We start from the raw sequence: 17,990 nt of genomic DNA, 5'->3' as shown, positions 1-17,990 counted from the left end.
AATACAGTGCATGGGATGTTTTTCTATTTGTGTCATCTCTGATTTTTTTCAGCAGTGTTTTGTCATTCTCCTTGTTGAGTTCTTCCACCTCTTTGGTTAGCTGTATTTTCCTGGGTATGCCATTTTCTTTGACTATTTTATGTTATTGTGTTCTTGATTTGACTCTCTGCCTGGGCATTATTGGTATATAGAAATGCTACTGATTTTTGTACATTGATTTTTATATCCTGAATCCTTGCCAGAATAGCTTATCAGTTCCAGTAGCCTTTTGGCAGAATAATTAATGGTAAGTGAATTAAGAGTCTGTACTAAAATTCTTGCTAATATGAAATACTGTTTTAAAACCTTGCTACCACTTGTTCACCTATTGGTGCTCTTAATTGTCACCATTTTCAGTTCAATAAACTGAAATCCTGTCTGGACATGTATTCCATTTCTACAAAGAAAATAGGCACTGTATTTTTTTTTTCTTATTCAAAAGTATTTTTTATTATCAGTGAAGACTGAAGTCTCTTGAGTTAGACAAATTTGAATTTAGGTTCTCACTCTACCACTTAGTAGCTGAATAGCCTTAGGTATTATTTTACCTCTCTGAGCCTATTTGTTCATCTTTAAAATGGGAATAATTTTACCTACATCTCAATTACTGTAAGTATTAAGTTAGATTATGCATGTTGTGAAGCAGTTAATGTCATCTTTGGTATAACAAAAGCACTTAGTAAAACATTAGAATTATAGAAGAAATATTCTACTACTTAATTTTTTCTGAAGTCTCTCATGTATTTCTGTTGTTCTGTTACTAACCAAAAAGTATTAATAATCCAGTGATTTTTTTTAAATTTAAATTTTACCATAAGAGTACTTTCCTTGAGAACATGTACCATTTTAGACCTGTTACATGCTCAAGATGATTTTTTTCCATGTATGCTTTCTGTGAGTCCTTGGCGTAAATTAATGGCCATTTCAAATCCTTTAGTTCTTTCTTAGGTAGGTAGATGGTTGAAAATAAATTAGCAAGTATTCAGTTGATGGTGATTAATATTGCAGCCTGAGTTATTCAGAACCTGATTTTATATTAGATCATAGTCCATTATTTAATAGTCTAATATTGACTTTCATTTTCAGTTTCTTAATGGCTTATTGACTCATTTTCAGTTGCAACATGTCTAGTAATAATTACCATTTATTTTTTATTTATTTTTTTTTTGAGGAAAAGACACCTGTTTCTTATTGCTTGTGCTGTGGGTCCTATTTTTGTCCTCTTTGCTGCTCTTGAAATTGTTTTTTTATCAGTTAAATTCTTGTCCTTTGCTTTATTACTCGAGATTGCCTACTTTTGTACACCTGTTGTATAGATTACCTATTTTGTATTTTTTGTAAATCCCCGAATTTCTGAGAAATAGTGGTCTGAGCTTGTTTCTACTACCTCATCACCCACGTCTTCCTTAATTCCTTATATCATTTTCCCCTTTCTGCAACTGTATTTACCTTTGAGAATATTTCTGTTTTCACTGAGTTTAAAAGACTTTTCTGAGTCACTTCATATGAACACCATCAGGCACCTTTTTCTAGAAAACTTCTGTACTATCTTAATTTTCTCTCTACTCTCTAACCAATCCGTCACTGTTTTCCCTTCTTTATTTTGTCAGTTAAATGTAACTGAAAAATGAAGTTTCACTTCACTTACTCTTCTTCTTTAGTATCACAGTCACTACCATTGCTTCAGCTGTCTTCTCTGCAGTGATTTCTAAATCTGAATCTTTAGCCCTACCTTCAACTGAGCTGTAGACTCAGTTGCCTCTTGTTTGGTGCTTGTATCCAGTGGAACTCATCAGCTCACCATCTCCTTTATCCCAAACCAACTTTACTGAAGTCCATATTTCAGATAATGATAATAATAGCTAGTCACCCATTAACCTAGATTTGGAAAACTTGTATTCATTTACTTCATTTCACTTTTCTTTTTAATCTCTTTTTGACAACTTTTTGTGTATAAGCCAGAAAGATAAGCTAATTTTTTCTGACATCTTCTTTGGAGTCATATGTGGTCATATGTGGTCAAATGTAGGCACCTGCATTTTCCATTGCGGCTTCCACCGGTTTACTTTTATCTCCCTCCTAAATATTTACAGTTGATATTCTTCCCTTTTGCTCCTCCTCCCTCCAAATTAATCTTTTTGGAGGGTATTGTAATGCCTGTCAGTCCAAAAATCTTGAGGGACTTTTCATGGTCTTCAAGCCTAAGTATAAATACATTACTCTAGATTTCTTTAATATTATGTTGTATTTAAAATAGTGGCCATATTTTTATTTTAAAAGTGATTCATTTTTATTTTGAAGAGTTTAAGCAATATAGCAAAGGAAACTCAATCCCATCCTCAGAGATAGCCACCATTAACATTAGGTAGACACTGTTTCAGACATTTTCCTGTTGTTATATTCAGATTGCATGAATGGATAATCATAAAATAGAATTATTCTATATATGATACTTCTTAGTAAGATGTAGTAATCTTTATTTTAGTTCCATTTTAAGGGAAGGAGATGAAGTAGAAGTAAAATTGAGGGAATTCTTGAGTTTGTCGTATTTGTTTATCACAAGAAGAATTCATTCTCATATGAATTTTTTGACATAATATTATGAAACGTATTGAGAGTTTGGAGTTGTATTTATCCAATTTCATTTTAATTTCTGAACATTTTTAGGGAAACCTTGCTGAAAAGAGATGAGAAAATTATCACTCGTATATCATCCTAATCTTTCCACAATAATTATTCATAGGTTTATTATTTTTCTCTTGTTAAAGTTTATCAAATTTACATTTTCCTCTGTAACTTTAAATTCCTCAGTTTAGTTTTCCTTGTATATATAAATCAACTCATTGTTTACCAGTTCTTCATTTGAGTTGTTTTGTCTTTTGGTTTGCTGGATTTTATTAAGAAAAAAACTTTTTTCTAGGAAAAGCTCATATATGCTCTGTCCCTTGAGTTCTTGCATATTTTAGGCCTGTGGCATTTCTATCTGAATTATATCTTGGTTCAAGATCATATTTATGATTCACAGTATCTCTCCTTCAGAACTTCGTAGACATTATTGTATTATCTTAATTATTTCTGTAGGGAAGCCTGAATCCACACTGATTTTTCTTTCTTGTAGGTGACTTACATTTACTGCGTGGAAGCTTGAAAAATTATTGTTCTTTCTTAATGTTTTATGATTTAATAAGGATATTCTTGATGGTGATGTTCTGAGTCAATGTTTTATGAAGTAATGTAAGCTCTCTTAATCTTTAAACATTTCCTGTATTTTATGTTGGAATATTTTCTGTTGCCTTTCTTAACTACATAGATCCTATTTATCTTTATCTTTATATTAGGTCATTTTGCTGTGTTCTCTATATTCAAGGCTTATTATCCATTCATCTTCACTGTAAAAATCTACAATAACTGTGATTATCAAAAGTTTTTCCTCTAGAAGTAATTTCTTTGTTTTAATAGAGACAGGGTCTCACTCTGTCACCCAGGCTGGAGTGCAGTGGCATGATCATAGTTCACTACAGCCTTGAACTCCTGGTCTCAAGTGATCTTACTGAGTAAGCCTTTTGAGTGGCTGGGACTATAGGCATGTGCCACAAAATTTGACTTATTTTTTAAATTTATTGTAGAGATGGATGTCTTGCTATGTTGCCCAGGCTGGTCTCGAACTCCTGGCCACAAGTGATCCTCCTGCTTTGGCCTCCCATAGCATTGGGATTACAGATGTGAGCAGCTGTGCTTGGCCCATTATTTGGAGTTGGTTTTTACAATATCCTTGTTCTGTTCCATGCGTTTTCTAATTTAAGTAATTCTGTGATAGTGTTACTTTTGTGCTCTGTTTGTTTCCTTAGCTCACTAATCACCTTTATCAAATAAGGCAGTAGTCCTCCCTTAATTGCAGTTTTGGTCTTTGTGGTTTCAGCTACCCTAGTCAATCACAGTCCAAAAATACTAAATGGAAAATCTAGAAATAAACAATTCATAAGTTTCAGATTGTGTACCGTTGTGAGTACCATGATGAAATCTTGTATAGTCATGTCCCGGACATAAATCATTCCTTTGTCCAGTATATCCATGCTGTATATGCTATCTGGTCATTAGTGTGTTAGTAGCCATCTTGGTTATCAGATGGCGTGTCATGGTATCATAGTGCTTGTGCTCAAGTAACCCTTATTTTATTTAATGGTCCCAAAGCACAAGAAGAGTGGTGCTAGCAATTTGGATATGCCAGACAGAAATTGTAAAGTGCTTCCTTTAAATGAAAGAATGAAAGTTCTCAACTTACTAAGGAAAGGAAAGAAATCTTATGCTGAGGTTACTGAAATCTGTGGTAAGAATGAATCTTCTATTTGTGACATTGTGAAGAAGGTAAAATAAATTTGTACAATGTACGTCATCATCCCTCAGTATCTGTGGAGGGTTGGTTTCAGGGCCTCTTGAAAGATACAAGAATTCATGGTTGCTCAAGTCCCATGTATAGTAAAATGGTATAGTATTTGCATATAACCTATGCGCATCTTCCTGTATACTTTAAATCACCTCTGGATTACTTATACCGAATACAATGTAAATACTGTGTAATAGTTATTGTACTGTATTATCTAGGGATTGAAGACAAGAAAAAATGTCTGTACAGGCATGCATTGTTTTATTCTGCTTCACTTTATTGGGCTTCAAAGATACTGAGTTTTTAAAAATTGAATGTTTGTGTCAATCCTGCATCAAGCAAGTCTTTATTTTTGCCATTTTTTCCAACAACATGTGCTCACTTCATGTCTCTGTGTTATACTTTGGTGATTCTTATAATATTTTAGATTTTTCAATTATTATATTTATTATGGTGATCTGTGGTAAGTGATCTTTGGAGTTACCATTATAATTGTTTTGGGGTGTCATGAGCTACACTCGTATGTGACAGCAAACTTAATTGATAAATGTTTCGTGTGTTCTGACTGCTCCACTGACCTGGCCATTCCCCCATTTCTTATCCTTAGTCCTCCTTATTTCCTGAGACATAACAGTATTGAAATTAGGCTAATTGGTTAATTAATTGATAACCATACAGTGGCCTCTTAAGTCTTCCAGTGAAGAGTTTTACATCTTTCACTTTAAATAAAAAACTAGAAATGATAAAGCTTATTGAGGAAGACTTGTCAAAAACTGAGCTAGAGCCTGTGCAACTTAGCAAGACCCCATCTTTACCAAAACATTTAAAAAATTAGCCAGATGTGGTGGCGCATGCTTATCGTCTTAGCCACTCAGTAGGCTGAAGTGAACGAGTCACTTGAGCTCAGGAGTGTGAGGCTGCAGTGAGCCACTGCACTCCAGCCTGGGTGACAGAGTGAAACCCAGTCTTGAAAAACAAAAAGAACAAAATAAAGCTGGGATAAACTGAAAGCTAGGCCTCTTGTACTAGTCAGTCAAGTTGTAAATGCAAAGGAAAAGTTTTGAGAAAGATTAAATGTGTTACTTCAGTGAACATATGAATGATAAGAAAGCACAACAGCTTATTGCTGGTATGGCGAAAGTTCGAGTGGTCTGGATAGAAGATCAAACCAGCAGCAATATTCTGTTAAGCCAAAGTCTAATCCAGAGTAAGATCCTGACTACCTCCAATTCTGTGAAGTCTGAGAGAGGTATGGAAGCTGCAGAAGAAATGTTTGAAGCTAGTAGAGGTTGATTCTGGAGGTTCGAGGAAGGAAGCCATCTCAATAACATAAAAGAGCAAGGTAAGGCAACAAATGCTGACATAGAAGCTGAAGGAAGATCTAGCTAAGATAATTGATGAAGAGTGCTGCACCAAACAAGAGATTTGCAGTGCAGATGAAACAAACTTCTCTTGGAAGAAGATGCCATCTAGGACTTTCATAGCTATAGAGAATTTAGAGCTTGACTTCAAATCTTCAAACTCAAGGCTGACTCACTAGGAGCTAATGCAGCTGGCAACTTCAAGTTGAAGCCAGTGCTCATTAACCATTTTGAAAATCCTAGGCCCTTTAAGAATTAGGCTAAATCTATTCTGTCTGTACTCTATAAATGGAACAACAAAGCCAGCATGACAGCACATCTGTTTATAGCATTGTTTACTGAATATTTTAAGTCTACTGTTGAGACCTCCAACTCAGAAAAGAAGACTCTTCTAACAATTTTACTGCTTACTGACATTGCACTGGTTACTTAAGAGCCCTGATGGAGAGAGTACAAGGAGATGAATGGTGTTTTCGTGCCTGCTAATGTAACATCCTTTCTGCAGTCCATGGATCAAGGAGTAATTTCAACTTTCAAATCTTAGTTTTTAAGAAATACATTTTATAAAGCTATAGCTGCCATAGATAGTGATTCCTCTGATGAATCTTGGCAAAGGAAATTAAGACTTTCTGGAAAGGACTCACCATTTTAGATGGCATTAAGAACATTGGTGATTCATGGAAGTCAAAATATCAACATTAACAGAAATTTGAAAGACATTGATTCCAACTCTCACAAATGATTTTTGGTGGTTCAAGAGTACAGTTAAGGAAGTAACTGCAAATGTGGTAAAAACAGCAAGAGTATGAGAATTAGAAGTGAGCCTGGAGATGTGACTGAATTGCTGCAGTCTTATGACAAAAATTAAATAAATGAGGAGTTACTTCTTGAAGAACTTGTTTGGAGATTCTAGCAGGGGAACACAGCTACTCATATTCCTTGACCAAAAACCGGTCCTCCTCTATCAGGGATGGTCATCCTCTTTGACCGAGCATGCAGCTTTGGGAGGGACACACATGGAGCGGTGAGGGAGTAAGGGGACACCCGCTTAGCCAGCCAGATCAACTGAATCAACCCTGGCGATCAAGGGGGTGACAGATGTCGCAGCCAGATCGCCCTCATATCAAAGTTACTTCTTAAGAATGAGCAAATAATGTGATTTCTTGAGATGGAATCTACTCCTGGTGAACACACTGTGAACATTGTTGAAATAACAAATTATTTAGAATAGTCCATAAAATTAATTGATAAAGCAATAGCAGGATTTTGAGGGCATTGACTCCAGTTTTGAAAGAAACTCTACTATGGGTAAAACACTATCAAACAGCATCACATAGTACAGAGAAATCTTTGAGGAAAGGAAGAGTCCATTAATGTGGCAAACTTTGTTGTTGTCTTATTTTAAGAAATTGCCTTTACTTTAAGAAATTGCCACTTCAGCCTTCAGCAACCACCACCCTGATCAGTCAGCAGCCATCAACATTAAGGCAAGACTCTCCACCAGAAAAAAAGATTATAACTTGCTGATGGCTCAGATGTTCATTAGCATTTTTTAGAAAAAGTGTTTTAGAATTAAGGTGTATGCATTGTTTATTTAGACATAATGCTGTTGCACAATTAATAGGCCATAGTATCGTGTAAAAATAACTTTTATATGCACTGGGAAATTTGATAATTCATGTGACTTCCTTTATTGTGATACTCAGTTTATTGTGGTGGGCTGGAACCAAATTTGTAATATCTTTGAGGTATGCCTGTACGTGTTCAGTACAAACACAGTCACCCATTAAAAAAACATTTTTTATCTATAGTTGGTTGAATCCATGGATGCAGAACCCACAGATATGGAGGGCTGACTATATAAGTACTGTCTGTGATTTGAGGCATCCACTGGGGGTCTTGGAATGTATTCCCTGTGGATAAGGAGGTCCTACTGTATGTTGTTTTGTTGTCTTTCCTTTGCTTCTTTAAATTCATGTTTTTGTCAAATTCTTCAGTGTTACCAAGTTTGTGTAATGAATTTTCTGCTGTTTCTTAGGTTATTTTCTTATCTTTCTTTCTTTTTTTTTTTTGAGGCAGAGTCTCTCTCTATTGCCTAGGCTGGAGTGCAGTGGCACAATCTTGGCTCACTGCAACCTGCATCTCCCAAGTTCAAGCGATTCTCCTGCCTCAGTCTCCGAAGTAGCTGGGATTACAGGCACACACTGCCATGCCCGGCTAATTTTTTTTTTTTTTGTATTTTAGTAGAGACGGGGTTTCATCATGTTGCCCAGGCTGGTCTCGAACTCCTGTGCTCAGGCAATCTGCCCGTCTTGGCCTCCCAATGTACTGGGATTACAGGTGTGAGCCACCGCACCCGGCCACAAGTTATTATTTTCTTCCAAATTGTTGCTGTTCTTTTAAATGAGACAGGGTCTCACTCTGTTGCCCAAATTGGAGTTTAGTGGCGCGATCATGGCTCACTGCAGCCTCCAACTCCTGGGTTCAAGCAATCCTCCCACCTCAGCCTCCCAAGTAACCAGGACTATAGTTGCATGCCACCACACCTTGCTCTCTCCATGTATGTAAAATAGAGATGGTCACTCTACATTGCTCAGACTGATCTTGAACTCCTGGGCTCAAGCAGTCCTCCCCCGCTTCCCTCCTAAAGTGCTGGGATTACAGGCATGAGCCACTGCACACTGCCAAGATTGTGTTGTTTAATCTGACTTTTGCATACTCTTTCCCTTGTAAGTTTTATTTTATTGTAAAAATTTTGCTTAGCGCATTAGGACCCATTACTTTTTCTTTCATATTGATTATGTTTAATATGTGTGCTCTGATATAGTCTGAATAAATTTTCTTTGAGCATACTTGTGTATCTTGGGTTTTTTGTTTTTTGTTTTTAATTGAGATGGAGTCTTGCTCTGTCGCCCAGGCTGGAGTGCAGCGGCGCAATCTTGGCTCACTGCAATACCCACCTCCCGGGTTCAAGCAATTCTCTGCCTCAGCCTCCTGAGTAGCTGGGATTACAGGCGCCTGCCACCACGTCTGGCTAATTTTTGTATATTTAATAGAGATGTGTTTCACCATCTTGACCAGGCTAATCTTGCACTCCTGACCTCACGATCCACCCTCCTCAGCCTCCCAAAGTGCTGCGATTACAGGTGTAACCACCACGCCTGGCCTATCTTGTATTTTGAGTACTTCAGTACAGTTTGAAGGATGTTTCTGTGCTTAATCTGCTTATTAAAGTGCTTATAAAAGTGGTATCATGGCATGGAATTTGGGAAAGCTTAGTTGGATCTGTATTCAAACTTGTCTGAGATTTATAAAATATCTTAACATAGGTTTTATTCCATCCAGCATGGATTCCTGTAGTCTGTGGCTGTCAAAGACGGTTGTCTCTAGTGTTCGCTTTCCTACTTCACTCTACCATTTTAACTGTAGCATGCCCATCCTCCGGCTTTCAAGAATGGGAGGGTTGATCCTACCTGATTTTTGAACTTTATCATTAGCTCTTCTTTACTCATAATATCTGTACTTTCTAGCAAAACTTGACTATTAAGAATCAATATATGTGAAGTTAAGAATGCAATGTATAGTTCAGTACCTTGTATCTAATTGTCACTCATTCAATATATGTTGAAGAAAAGTAATTTGTTGTTTATTTTACATTTTGTCCTCTCAAACTCATTAGAATAATGTGAGCATACCTATTTCAATGTTTGTGTAATTCGTACAGTGGCAAATTACAATGTTATTAAGTAGAACTTTGTAAGATGGTCTCTATAAGAATTTAGAATTGTTTCTTCACTTAAAAATATTTTCAGTGGCAGACCTCTAAATTACTTCTTTCTAAGGCCTGTGGATTTTTTATACACACTGGATTATTTTCCATTTTGAGGTAAATATTGAAAGAAAAGACCCATAGTACCTCATTTTTTTTTTGTTCCATGCCTTACCATTGGTTCATGTTATTATATAAAGACTGTTGTTAGATTTCTTCTTCTTTTTTTTTTTGATATAGAGTCTTGCTCTGTCACCCAGGCTGGAGTGCGGTGGTGCGATCTTGGCTCACTGCAATCTCTGGCTCCTGGGTTCCAGCAGTTCTCCTGCCTCTGCCTCTCGAGTAGCTGGGATTACAGGTGCCTGCCACCATGCCCGGCTAATTTCTTTTTTTTAGTAGAGATGGGGTTTCACCATATTGGCTAGGCTGGTCTTGAACTCCTGAGACCTCAGGTGATCTGCCCTTCTCGGCCTCCCAAAGTGCTGGAATTACAGGCGTGAGCCACTGTGCCCAGCCTGACTTGTGAGATTTCTTATTTTTGTAATGTGCCCTAGAGTTAACTTGATCTGAACCTTACCTTCTTTGTTTTTTAAAGGTAAATGAAATTGCCTTTATAAATACCCTTGAAGCCCAGAATAAACGTCATGATGTTTTATCAAAATTGAAGGAATATGAACAGAGGCTTAATGAGCTACAGGAAGAGCGTCAGAGAAGACAGGAAGAAAAGCAAGCACGTGATGAAGCTGTGCAGGTAGGATTTTATTCAGCAAACATTGATTGAGCACCTGTCATATTTTAGACTTAAAGCTAGTTGCTGAGGACCCAAAATGGAGTAATCTAGTGTTTGTTCCCAAAGGTGCATGGTTCAATATAGCACTCGAGAAACATAAAGTCTGATTTCTAAAAGATAGTGTGTTATCCTTCAGTTACGGTCATCAGTTCTTTCAACAGTAGACTGTAATCATAGCAATAGAATCGTCAACTTCATCTAGGTGAAGGATTAAACTGTTCTGGACAGATTATTATCTATTCTTTTCTAATCAGGCTGGGCAGGAATATAGTCCTCTCCCAACAATAAAAACAAAGGTTGTTTTTGAATCAGTATATATAGGCTCAAACAATTTTTTTGCCTATGAGGAGGCAAATTTAGGTTAATTTTTATGCCTAAGATAATGGGCATCTGTTATTTTTTAGTATCATCAGATACCATAATTAGATTTTAACCTCTGCAGCAAACCCTACATTTGCAAGATGGGGAAAAGGTTAAAGCATACACTATCCTGCTGTTTATAATCTATTTTAGATCTCCCTCAGTAAAATGCCTTGCCCATAGTCTTTAAAGGCCTGACATATTTTTTTATGTAGAGAACAAATTTTGCAATATTTAAATACAAATTCACACATGCTGTATTTATTGTGACTAATGTTTATTTGTTCCTTCAGTGATCATTTCATTGAGTTACTGCAAGTCATGTGTTAGGCTCGAAGATATGAAAAGTATACATCTGTGTTCTCAGTGGGGAGACGTGTATGTACATAAACAAGATTAGGAAAAATGCTGTGCTAAAGGCATTGTCAGTAGCACAAAGAAGAACACCTTATTTATATAGAGAGCAGAGGGAACATGAAAAAGTCCAGAAAAGTTTCCAGGTAGAGATGACATGTTTACTAAGTTTTCAAAAATGAAACATACAAATGATAAGTTGTATGGGAGGGCATTTCATGCACAAGGGGATATGAGGAAGGAGTACATGTAGAGTTAGGGAGGAGGTCATGAAAAGCTTTGTAGGTATTTTTAAAAATTACGAGTTGTGTTTCATGCTTCTTGTTATCAGTGATTTTAGTAAATTATTAATACATTTTTAAGTTCATTGATCACTTTTTGCTATTTGTGGGCATTAACAGGTATTCCCATATTCATCCTCATCTCTATTTGATTTGAGTCCAATGTACTATTTTAATCAATGCAAAGCTAGCTTCATGTTTAAAAACACAGAATGCTCCCGTTAGAGAAACTAGCCTTTCCTTTCCAAGAAGCAGTAAAAATTTTCGTATTTATCATTTATAAGCTATTTATCTATTAACTTATATTCTTAAATGAATAAAAAAAATTTGAATGTTTAATTTGAATCGTTAACATTATTTATCCTGTTTATTTATCCTGCTTCTCTACAGGATAAATGCTATAAATGTCTGTAGGGAAACAGAAATACAGACAGATAAAAATAATTATGGTTTGTAAATTATGTGTTACTTTAATAACTAATAATTCAGACATATAAATAAGACATTTTTGCCTTTATAGCAAATAATAAATTACAGTTTAATTTGAAAGAGTATAATTAGAGTATGTAAAAGGTACAAAGGTACTACAGAGGAGGGAATAATTAGCTCGGTTGGTGGAAATAGAATATCAGGGAAAGTTCTCTGGAAAAGGTAACTTCTTAGCTGTTTTTTGGGGGGAAATATATGAGTAGTATTGTATATTTTAAAATAGACATCTTTGATTCCTTTCTCTGCATTTTGCAGATTTGAAATATAACAGTTATCTTTCATTTAAAAATGTTGATTCTCACTTCACAATTTGTAACATTCATTAAAACTTAAAGGAAAGCAGTTTACTAAACTAGTAGGGAATTTCCTCCACCAACAACACTTTAAGAATTGTTTTGGCTCTTCAGAATTTTTTTTTTTTTTTTTTTTTAAAGTGCTGAAATTTCCTATGGATTTAATTTCAATGAAAAATTTTAAACCTGTCTACATATGCTTGAGATATACTGAGATAGATAGAAAAATCCACCGGTAGATAACATATATAACATTAAAATTTTAAAGATGTGTAGTCATTACATGCTGTACAGGCACTAGTGCCATATATTCTGTAAATACAATAATAGTAAGATCCTAACCTAATACAGAATTTCAGAGACCCTCCATACATTTTATTTTTACTCTTGAAACATTCCCATGGACTATTAAAGGCAATGTGATTCTCATTTCTTGTAAGTAAAATATCAAGTGCTGCCATCATATGTTCTCAGGTTGCTGTTATTGTTATGTATATTACTAATTATAGGCATAAAGAGGAGCTACGGAATCCTTTCTTAGGCTGCCTTAAACACCTCCCTGGCTAAGATATGTAGGGGTCTGAGAGGTTCTTCTGTAGGCTTAAGAATTAGTTATATTTCTAATTCCTTTGCTGTAGGTTTTAGTTCTTTCCTTGTGGGTATATAGATTCATAATGTATGTGATTTTATAAAGTCATGCTTCATTTATTAAACAGATATTTAGGAATCCCTACCTTGTGCAAGGTGTTTTGTGGGGTACAAAGTTTCCTGTCTTTATGGAATTGAAATTTCAGATTGGGAAATGGTAACTGAATTTTAGTAATTTTACTCATTAGCTGTATGGCTACCAATTCTCTTTTCAAGTTATTAAAAATGAAAATTAATAGGTTAGGTAACTTTTTACATCCAGTTATCTCTTTTCATACAATGTTGGAGTTGGTCTGATATCCATTAAAATGATCAGCAAGTTGACATTATGTTTACAAGTCTACACTTGGCTACATTGCACATACCTGAAGTAATTATTTTTACATAATATATATTTTATAAGATCAATTTAGGATTTAAAAAATTGCCTCCCTCAGGCCTTTGGTCTTATATTAATAAAATATGAAATGAAAAATTCTGCTTTAATTATTTGTATTTAATGCCTAAGCTCTTCGTATTTTGTTGTGAAGCATGTGTTTTCAGATATAATATGGAATTTTTAAACTTCAGAAAAGTTGGACTATAAGAGGAATTTTTTTTGTTCACTTTTTTTTAATGGAGAAAATTTTCTGTGCCAGATTTGATTTTTAGTCTTAAGAGTTTTTGGCCAAACAAGTTTCCACATATTCTTGATTAGTAATGAGAAATAGCTACAACTATTTCATGAATAGTATGCTCAGACAGTAAAGGATATATTTTAAAATCTAATTGCATGACTCCAACAGTCTGCAGTGTGCCTGTTATGTCCTCCTGAAATCAGGGCATTTCCTTCCAATTTCCAGTTTACCCTCTTCCTATACCACCCACCCCCTCAAAAAAAAAAGAAGGAAATAGAGATCCTTTTGGCTATTTTTAAAAGACTTTCTTTCTCTGGGGCAGATAGAGCTTGTTGTGGAGATGAAGTTACTATTGTGAGCTCAGTTAACTATTAGAAATGTTCAGATCTCTCTTCTGTGTTCCCTGAACAGAAATTGCGTTATTTTTTTTTTCTGCTGTCCTTTACTGAGCCCTTACTATGGCTAAACTCTATGCTGAGAACTTACCTGTAATCAATAATTTACATCTCACAATCAACTGAGGCTCTTTAAGGTGAAGTACCTTGCCCAAAATTATGTAAGTAGTAGGTACTAGAGCCTAGATCAATGTATTCCATTAATTATAAAGGAGAGGCCAGTGAGAGGTTGTGTGTGCTGTCTGGAGAATGGGTATGGATTCAGAGAAACATATCAATAACATGAGGAACATGTTAGTGACAGATATTTCATGAAGTTACCCAGTTTTGATGATTTATCTTCTGGCTTGATGATGATAATGATGATAATTATTGAGAATTTTATATATGCCAGGCTCTATGGTAAGTGCTTTTCATATATTAGCTCATCTGTACTTTATAATATCCTAAGAAATGCATATTATTATTTATCTTCTAGAAAACTAAGGCATGGAGATTGTAACTAAGTAGCCCAGAGTCACTGTGCTAGTGAATAATGGGGTAAGGAAACAAAACCAGGGAATCTGACCCAATATCCACTCTTATACACTCTATGCTCTATTATGTTACCTCTTTCTCCTTCTCACAAGCTGTCTTAATTCCGTCATGAAAGCTTAGTTCAGAAATAAAATCTATTAACTATGGTTTTTTTCATCATATTCAGGTATTTCTATAGCCATATATTAACACAAGGCTTTAGAAGTGATTAATCAGAAAACATATATTAAGTTCTGTATTAGAGTTCTCTAGAGGTATAGAACTAATAGGATATATATGTGTGTGTGTGTATACATATCTATATATGAGTTTATTAAGTATTAACTCATACAATCACAAGGTCCCACGACAGTGTCTGCAAACTGAGGAGTAAGGAGAGCCAGTCCAAGTTCCGAAACTGAAGAACTTGGAGTCTGATGTTTGAGGGCAGGAAGCATCCAGAACAGGAAAAAGATGTAGGCTGGTAGGCTAGGCCAGTCTCTGTTTTCATGTTTTTCTGCCTGCTTTATATTCTAGCCTTGTTGGCAGCTGATTAGATTGTGCCCACCCAGATTAAGGGTGGATCTGCCTCTCCTAGCTCACTGACTCAAGTGTTCATCTCGTTTGGCAACACTCTCACAGACACACCCAGAATCAATACTTTGTATCCTTCAATCCAATCAAGTTCACACTCAGTATTAACCATCACAAGTTCCCACAAAACAAATATAACATAGTGTTTGCATCAAAAAGCAATTATTTTCTTAATTATGTGTAACACTGGTAAATGACTTTCAGAAACCAGATATCATTGCTATTTGATACTTGTTTAAACTTTAAGAAGCAGAGTACCTAGTGGCAAGCCCATCTTTCTACTTGGCTTGAACATGTAAGTTTGGTGAAAGGTATATTACTTTGAATCATTTTTATTTTACACATAACTCTAATATTGGAAAAAAATATTTCTAACATTAGGAACGCAAGAGAGCTCTAGAGGCAGAACGGCAGGCCCGTGTAGAAGAATTGTTAATGAAGAGGAAAGAACAAGAAGCCCGAATTGAACAACAGAGGCAAGAAAAGGAAAAAGCCCGTGAGGATGCAGCCCGGGAAAGAGCTAGGTACCTCATTTGCTATCTTGATGAACATTTTGCACTGAGTGAGTATTCAAGTTGAGGTCTTAAAGCCATTTACTGTCATGTAGGGTTTTTTGGTTTTTTTTGAGATGAGGTTTTGCGATGTTGAGCAGGTTGATCTTGAACTCTGTGACTCAAGTGATCCTCCCATCTCACCCTCCTGAGCAGCTTGGACTACAGGTGTGTACTACCACACTCAGATCAAAAAATATGTAATTTGATTGTGGATAGCTTCAGCAAAAGGGACTTTTGGGGAAGATGCTGAGGGCATAAGTAATAGAAGGTTAGAGGACCAGGTTTGGAAATGTTCTGTCAGACATCAAAGGCTAGATCACAAGAGCCACAGCAGTGGATTTTTTTTTTTTTTTTGATGAAAATAGTCTGGTTGCCAGTAATCATGTTGCCACTCTGATTATAATGTATGACCTTCAACTGTCCCTTAGTTTTAATCACTTGTGTAAGATTTAAAGACACAGGAAAAAACATGTAATTGGCCAAGCCTAAGTCCCTTTTATTGGTGTGAACCTTACTGACATGATATTTTGTGACTTCCAAATTACAGCGAAGTTGGTAGGTGTGAAAAGATAGCTCTTTGTGGTTTTAATTTACTTTTCTACTTGTCCCTGATTAATAATTAGGCTGAGCAACTTCTCACATGTTTATGAGCTATTCGAGGTTTTTTAATGCAAAGTGCTTATTCAAATTTTTGTTCATTTCTGTATTAGGGTCTTTTTTTTATCTTATTGATGTTTAGGGATTATCTTTACTAGATACTAAGTCTTTGTCAGTTACATATATTGCAAATATACCTATAGGTTGTGTCTTACCTTTTTTCTTTTTTGTGATGTCTTTTGATTAATGTAACTCTTGACTGCAGTGTAGTAGAACTGAACAAACTAATTTATGCCTTTCGGTCTTATTTATGAAACCGTTTTCTATCCTAAGTCATAAGACATTCTTCAAAATTTTATAGTTTTATCTTTAATGGTCTTTATCTATCTGCAATTGATTTTATTGTGTATTTTGAGGTAGGAGTCTTACTTCATTTTCTCCATGTGGATACCTAATTATTCTAACATGCTTTATTGAAAAATGCATTTTTTTCCTACTGATCTGCAAGGCTTTCTAACATAAGCCAAGTTTTTATATATGTGTGGGTCTGCTTGTGGACTCTTATGTTCTGGTCCAGTGATGACTTTTTTTGTCATCTGCCTTAGTTATCAAAGCTTTATAATAATTGTTGGTGTCTGAACTATCCTTCACCTTATTTTTTATTAGGACTGTCTTGACTCTATTTCACATCTGTGTTAGTTTTAGAATCAGCTTGCTCAGTTCTATATTTAAAAAGAAACTATAAAATTTTGATTGGAATTGCACTGAGTCTCTAAATTCAGGTGTTAAGATTGATATTTTTATGGTGAATATTTTAATTTATGAGCATACTACTAAATGTTTTTCTACTGATTTAGGTCTTTCAAAACATCTTTATATCAGGTATATAATTTTTTTTCTATAAAGGATTTTTGTGTACTTTTTTATTGTGGCAAAAAATATAAATAACATGGAATTTATAATTTTAATCATTTTTAAGTTTACAGTTCAGTGGCATTAAGTACATTGACATTTTTGTGAAACTATTACCACCATCTCTACCCAGAAATTTTTTTCAGTTTCCGAGACTGAAATGCTGTATCTAATAAGTAATAACTCCCCATTCTTTCCATTCCGCAACCCCACACTCCCATTTGCCTCTGACAATCGTCATGCTACTTTATGTTTCTATGAATTTGACTGCTTTAGGGATCTTATATAAGTGGAATCGTACAGCATTTGTCCTTTAGTGACTTATCCTAATGTCTTCAAGTTTCATCCATGTTGTAGCATGTGTCAGGATTTTCTTCCTTTTTAAGACTGAATAGAATGGGCATGGGGGGCGGAGCAAGATGGCCGAATAGGAATAGCTCCAGTCTCCAACTCCCAGCGCAAGCGACAGAGAAGACAGGTGATTTCTGCATTTTCAACTGAGGTACTGGGTTTATCTCACTAGGGAGTGCCTGACAATCAGGGCTGGTCAGCTGCTGCAGCCGAACCAGCGAGAGCTGACGCAGGTGAGAGCATCGCCTCACCTGGGAAGCGCAAGGGGGAAGGGAATCCCTTTTCCTAGCCAGGGGAACTGAGACACACAACACCTGGAAAATCGGGTAACTCCCACCCCAATAATGCGCTCTACCAGAGATCTTAGCAAACGGGCACACCAGGAGACTATATCCCACACCTGGCCGGGAGGGTCCCACGCCCACGGAGCCTCCCTCATTGCTTTTTTTTTTTTTTTTAATTTATTTATTATTATTATACTTTAAGTTGTAGGGTACATGTGCATAACGTCCAGGTTTGTTACATATGTATACTTGTGCCATGTTGGTCTGCTGCACCCATCAACTCGTCATTTACATCAGGTATAACTCCCAATGCAATCCCTCCCCCCACCCCCCTCCCCATGATAGGCCCCGGTGTGTGATGTTCCCCTTCCTGAGTCCAAGTGATCTCATTGTTCAGTTCCC

General features: G+C 35.9%; 1 protein-coding gene across 2 annotated transcripts in view; it reads left to right on the top strand.

Annotated features, from left to right (window-relative positions):
* The window catches only part of SCAPER (S-phase cyclin A associated protein in the ER), a 583,444-nt gene that overhangs the window by 177,097 nt on the left and 388,357 nt on the right, over nt 1-17,990 (top strand). For both annotated transcript variants that reach the window (XM_025390645.1, XM_025390644.1), the window contains 2 exons: nt 10,149-10,304; nt 15,272-15,414. In XM_025390645.1, coding sequence (XP_025246430.1) covers nt 10,149-10,304; nt 15,272-15,414 — 299 coding nt within the window. The remainder of the gene's footprint in view (nt 1-10,148; nt 10,305-15,271; nt 15,415-17,990) is intronic.

The sequence above is a fragment of the Theropithecus gelada genome, chromosome 7a (genome assembly GCF_003255815.1).
Source record: "Theropithecus gelada isolate Dixy chromosome 7a, Tgel_1.0, whole genome shotgun sequence".
Taxonomy (NCBI): domain Eukaryota; kingdom Metazoa; phylum Chordata; class Mammalia; order Primates; family Cercopithecidae; genus Theropithecus; species Theropithecus gelada.
This window is presented reverse-complemented; position numbering and strand designations above follow the sequence as displayed.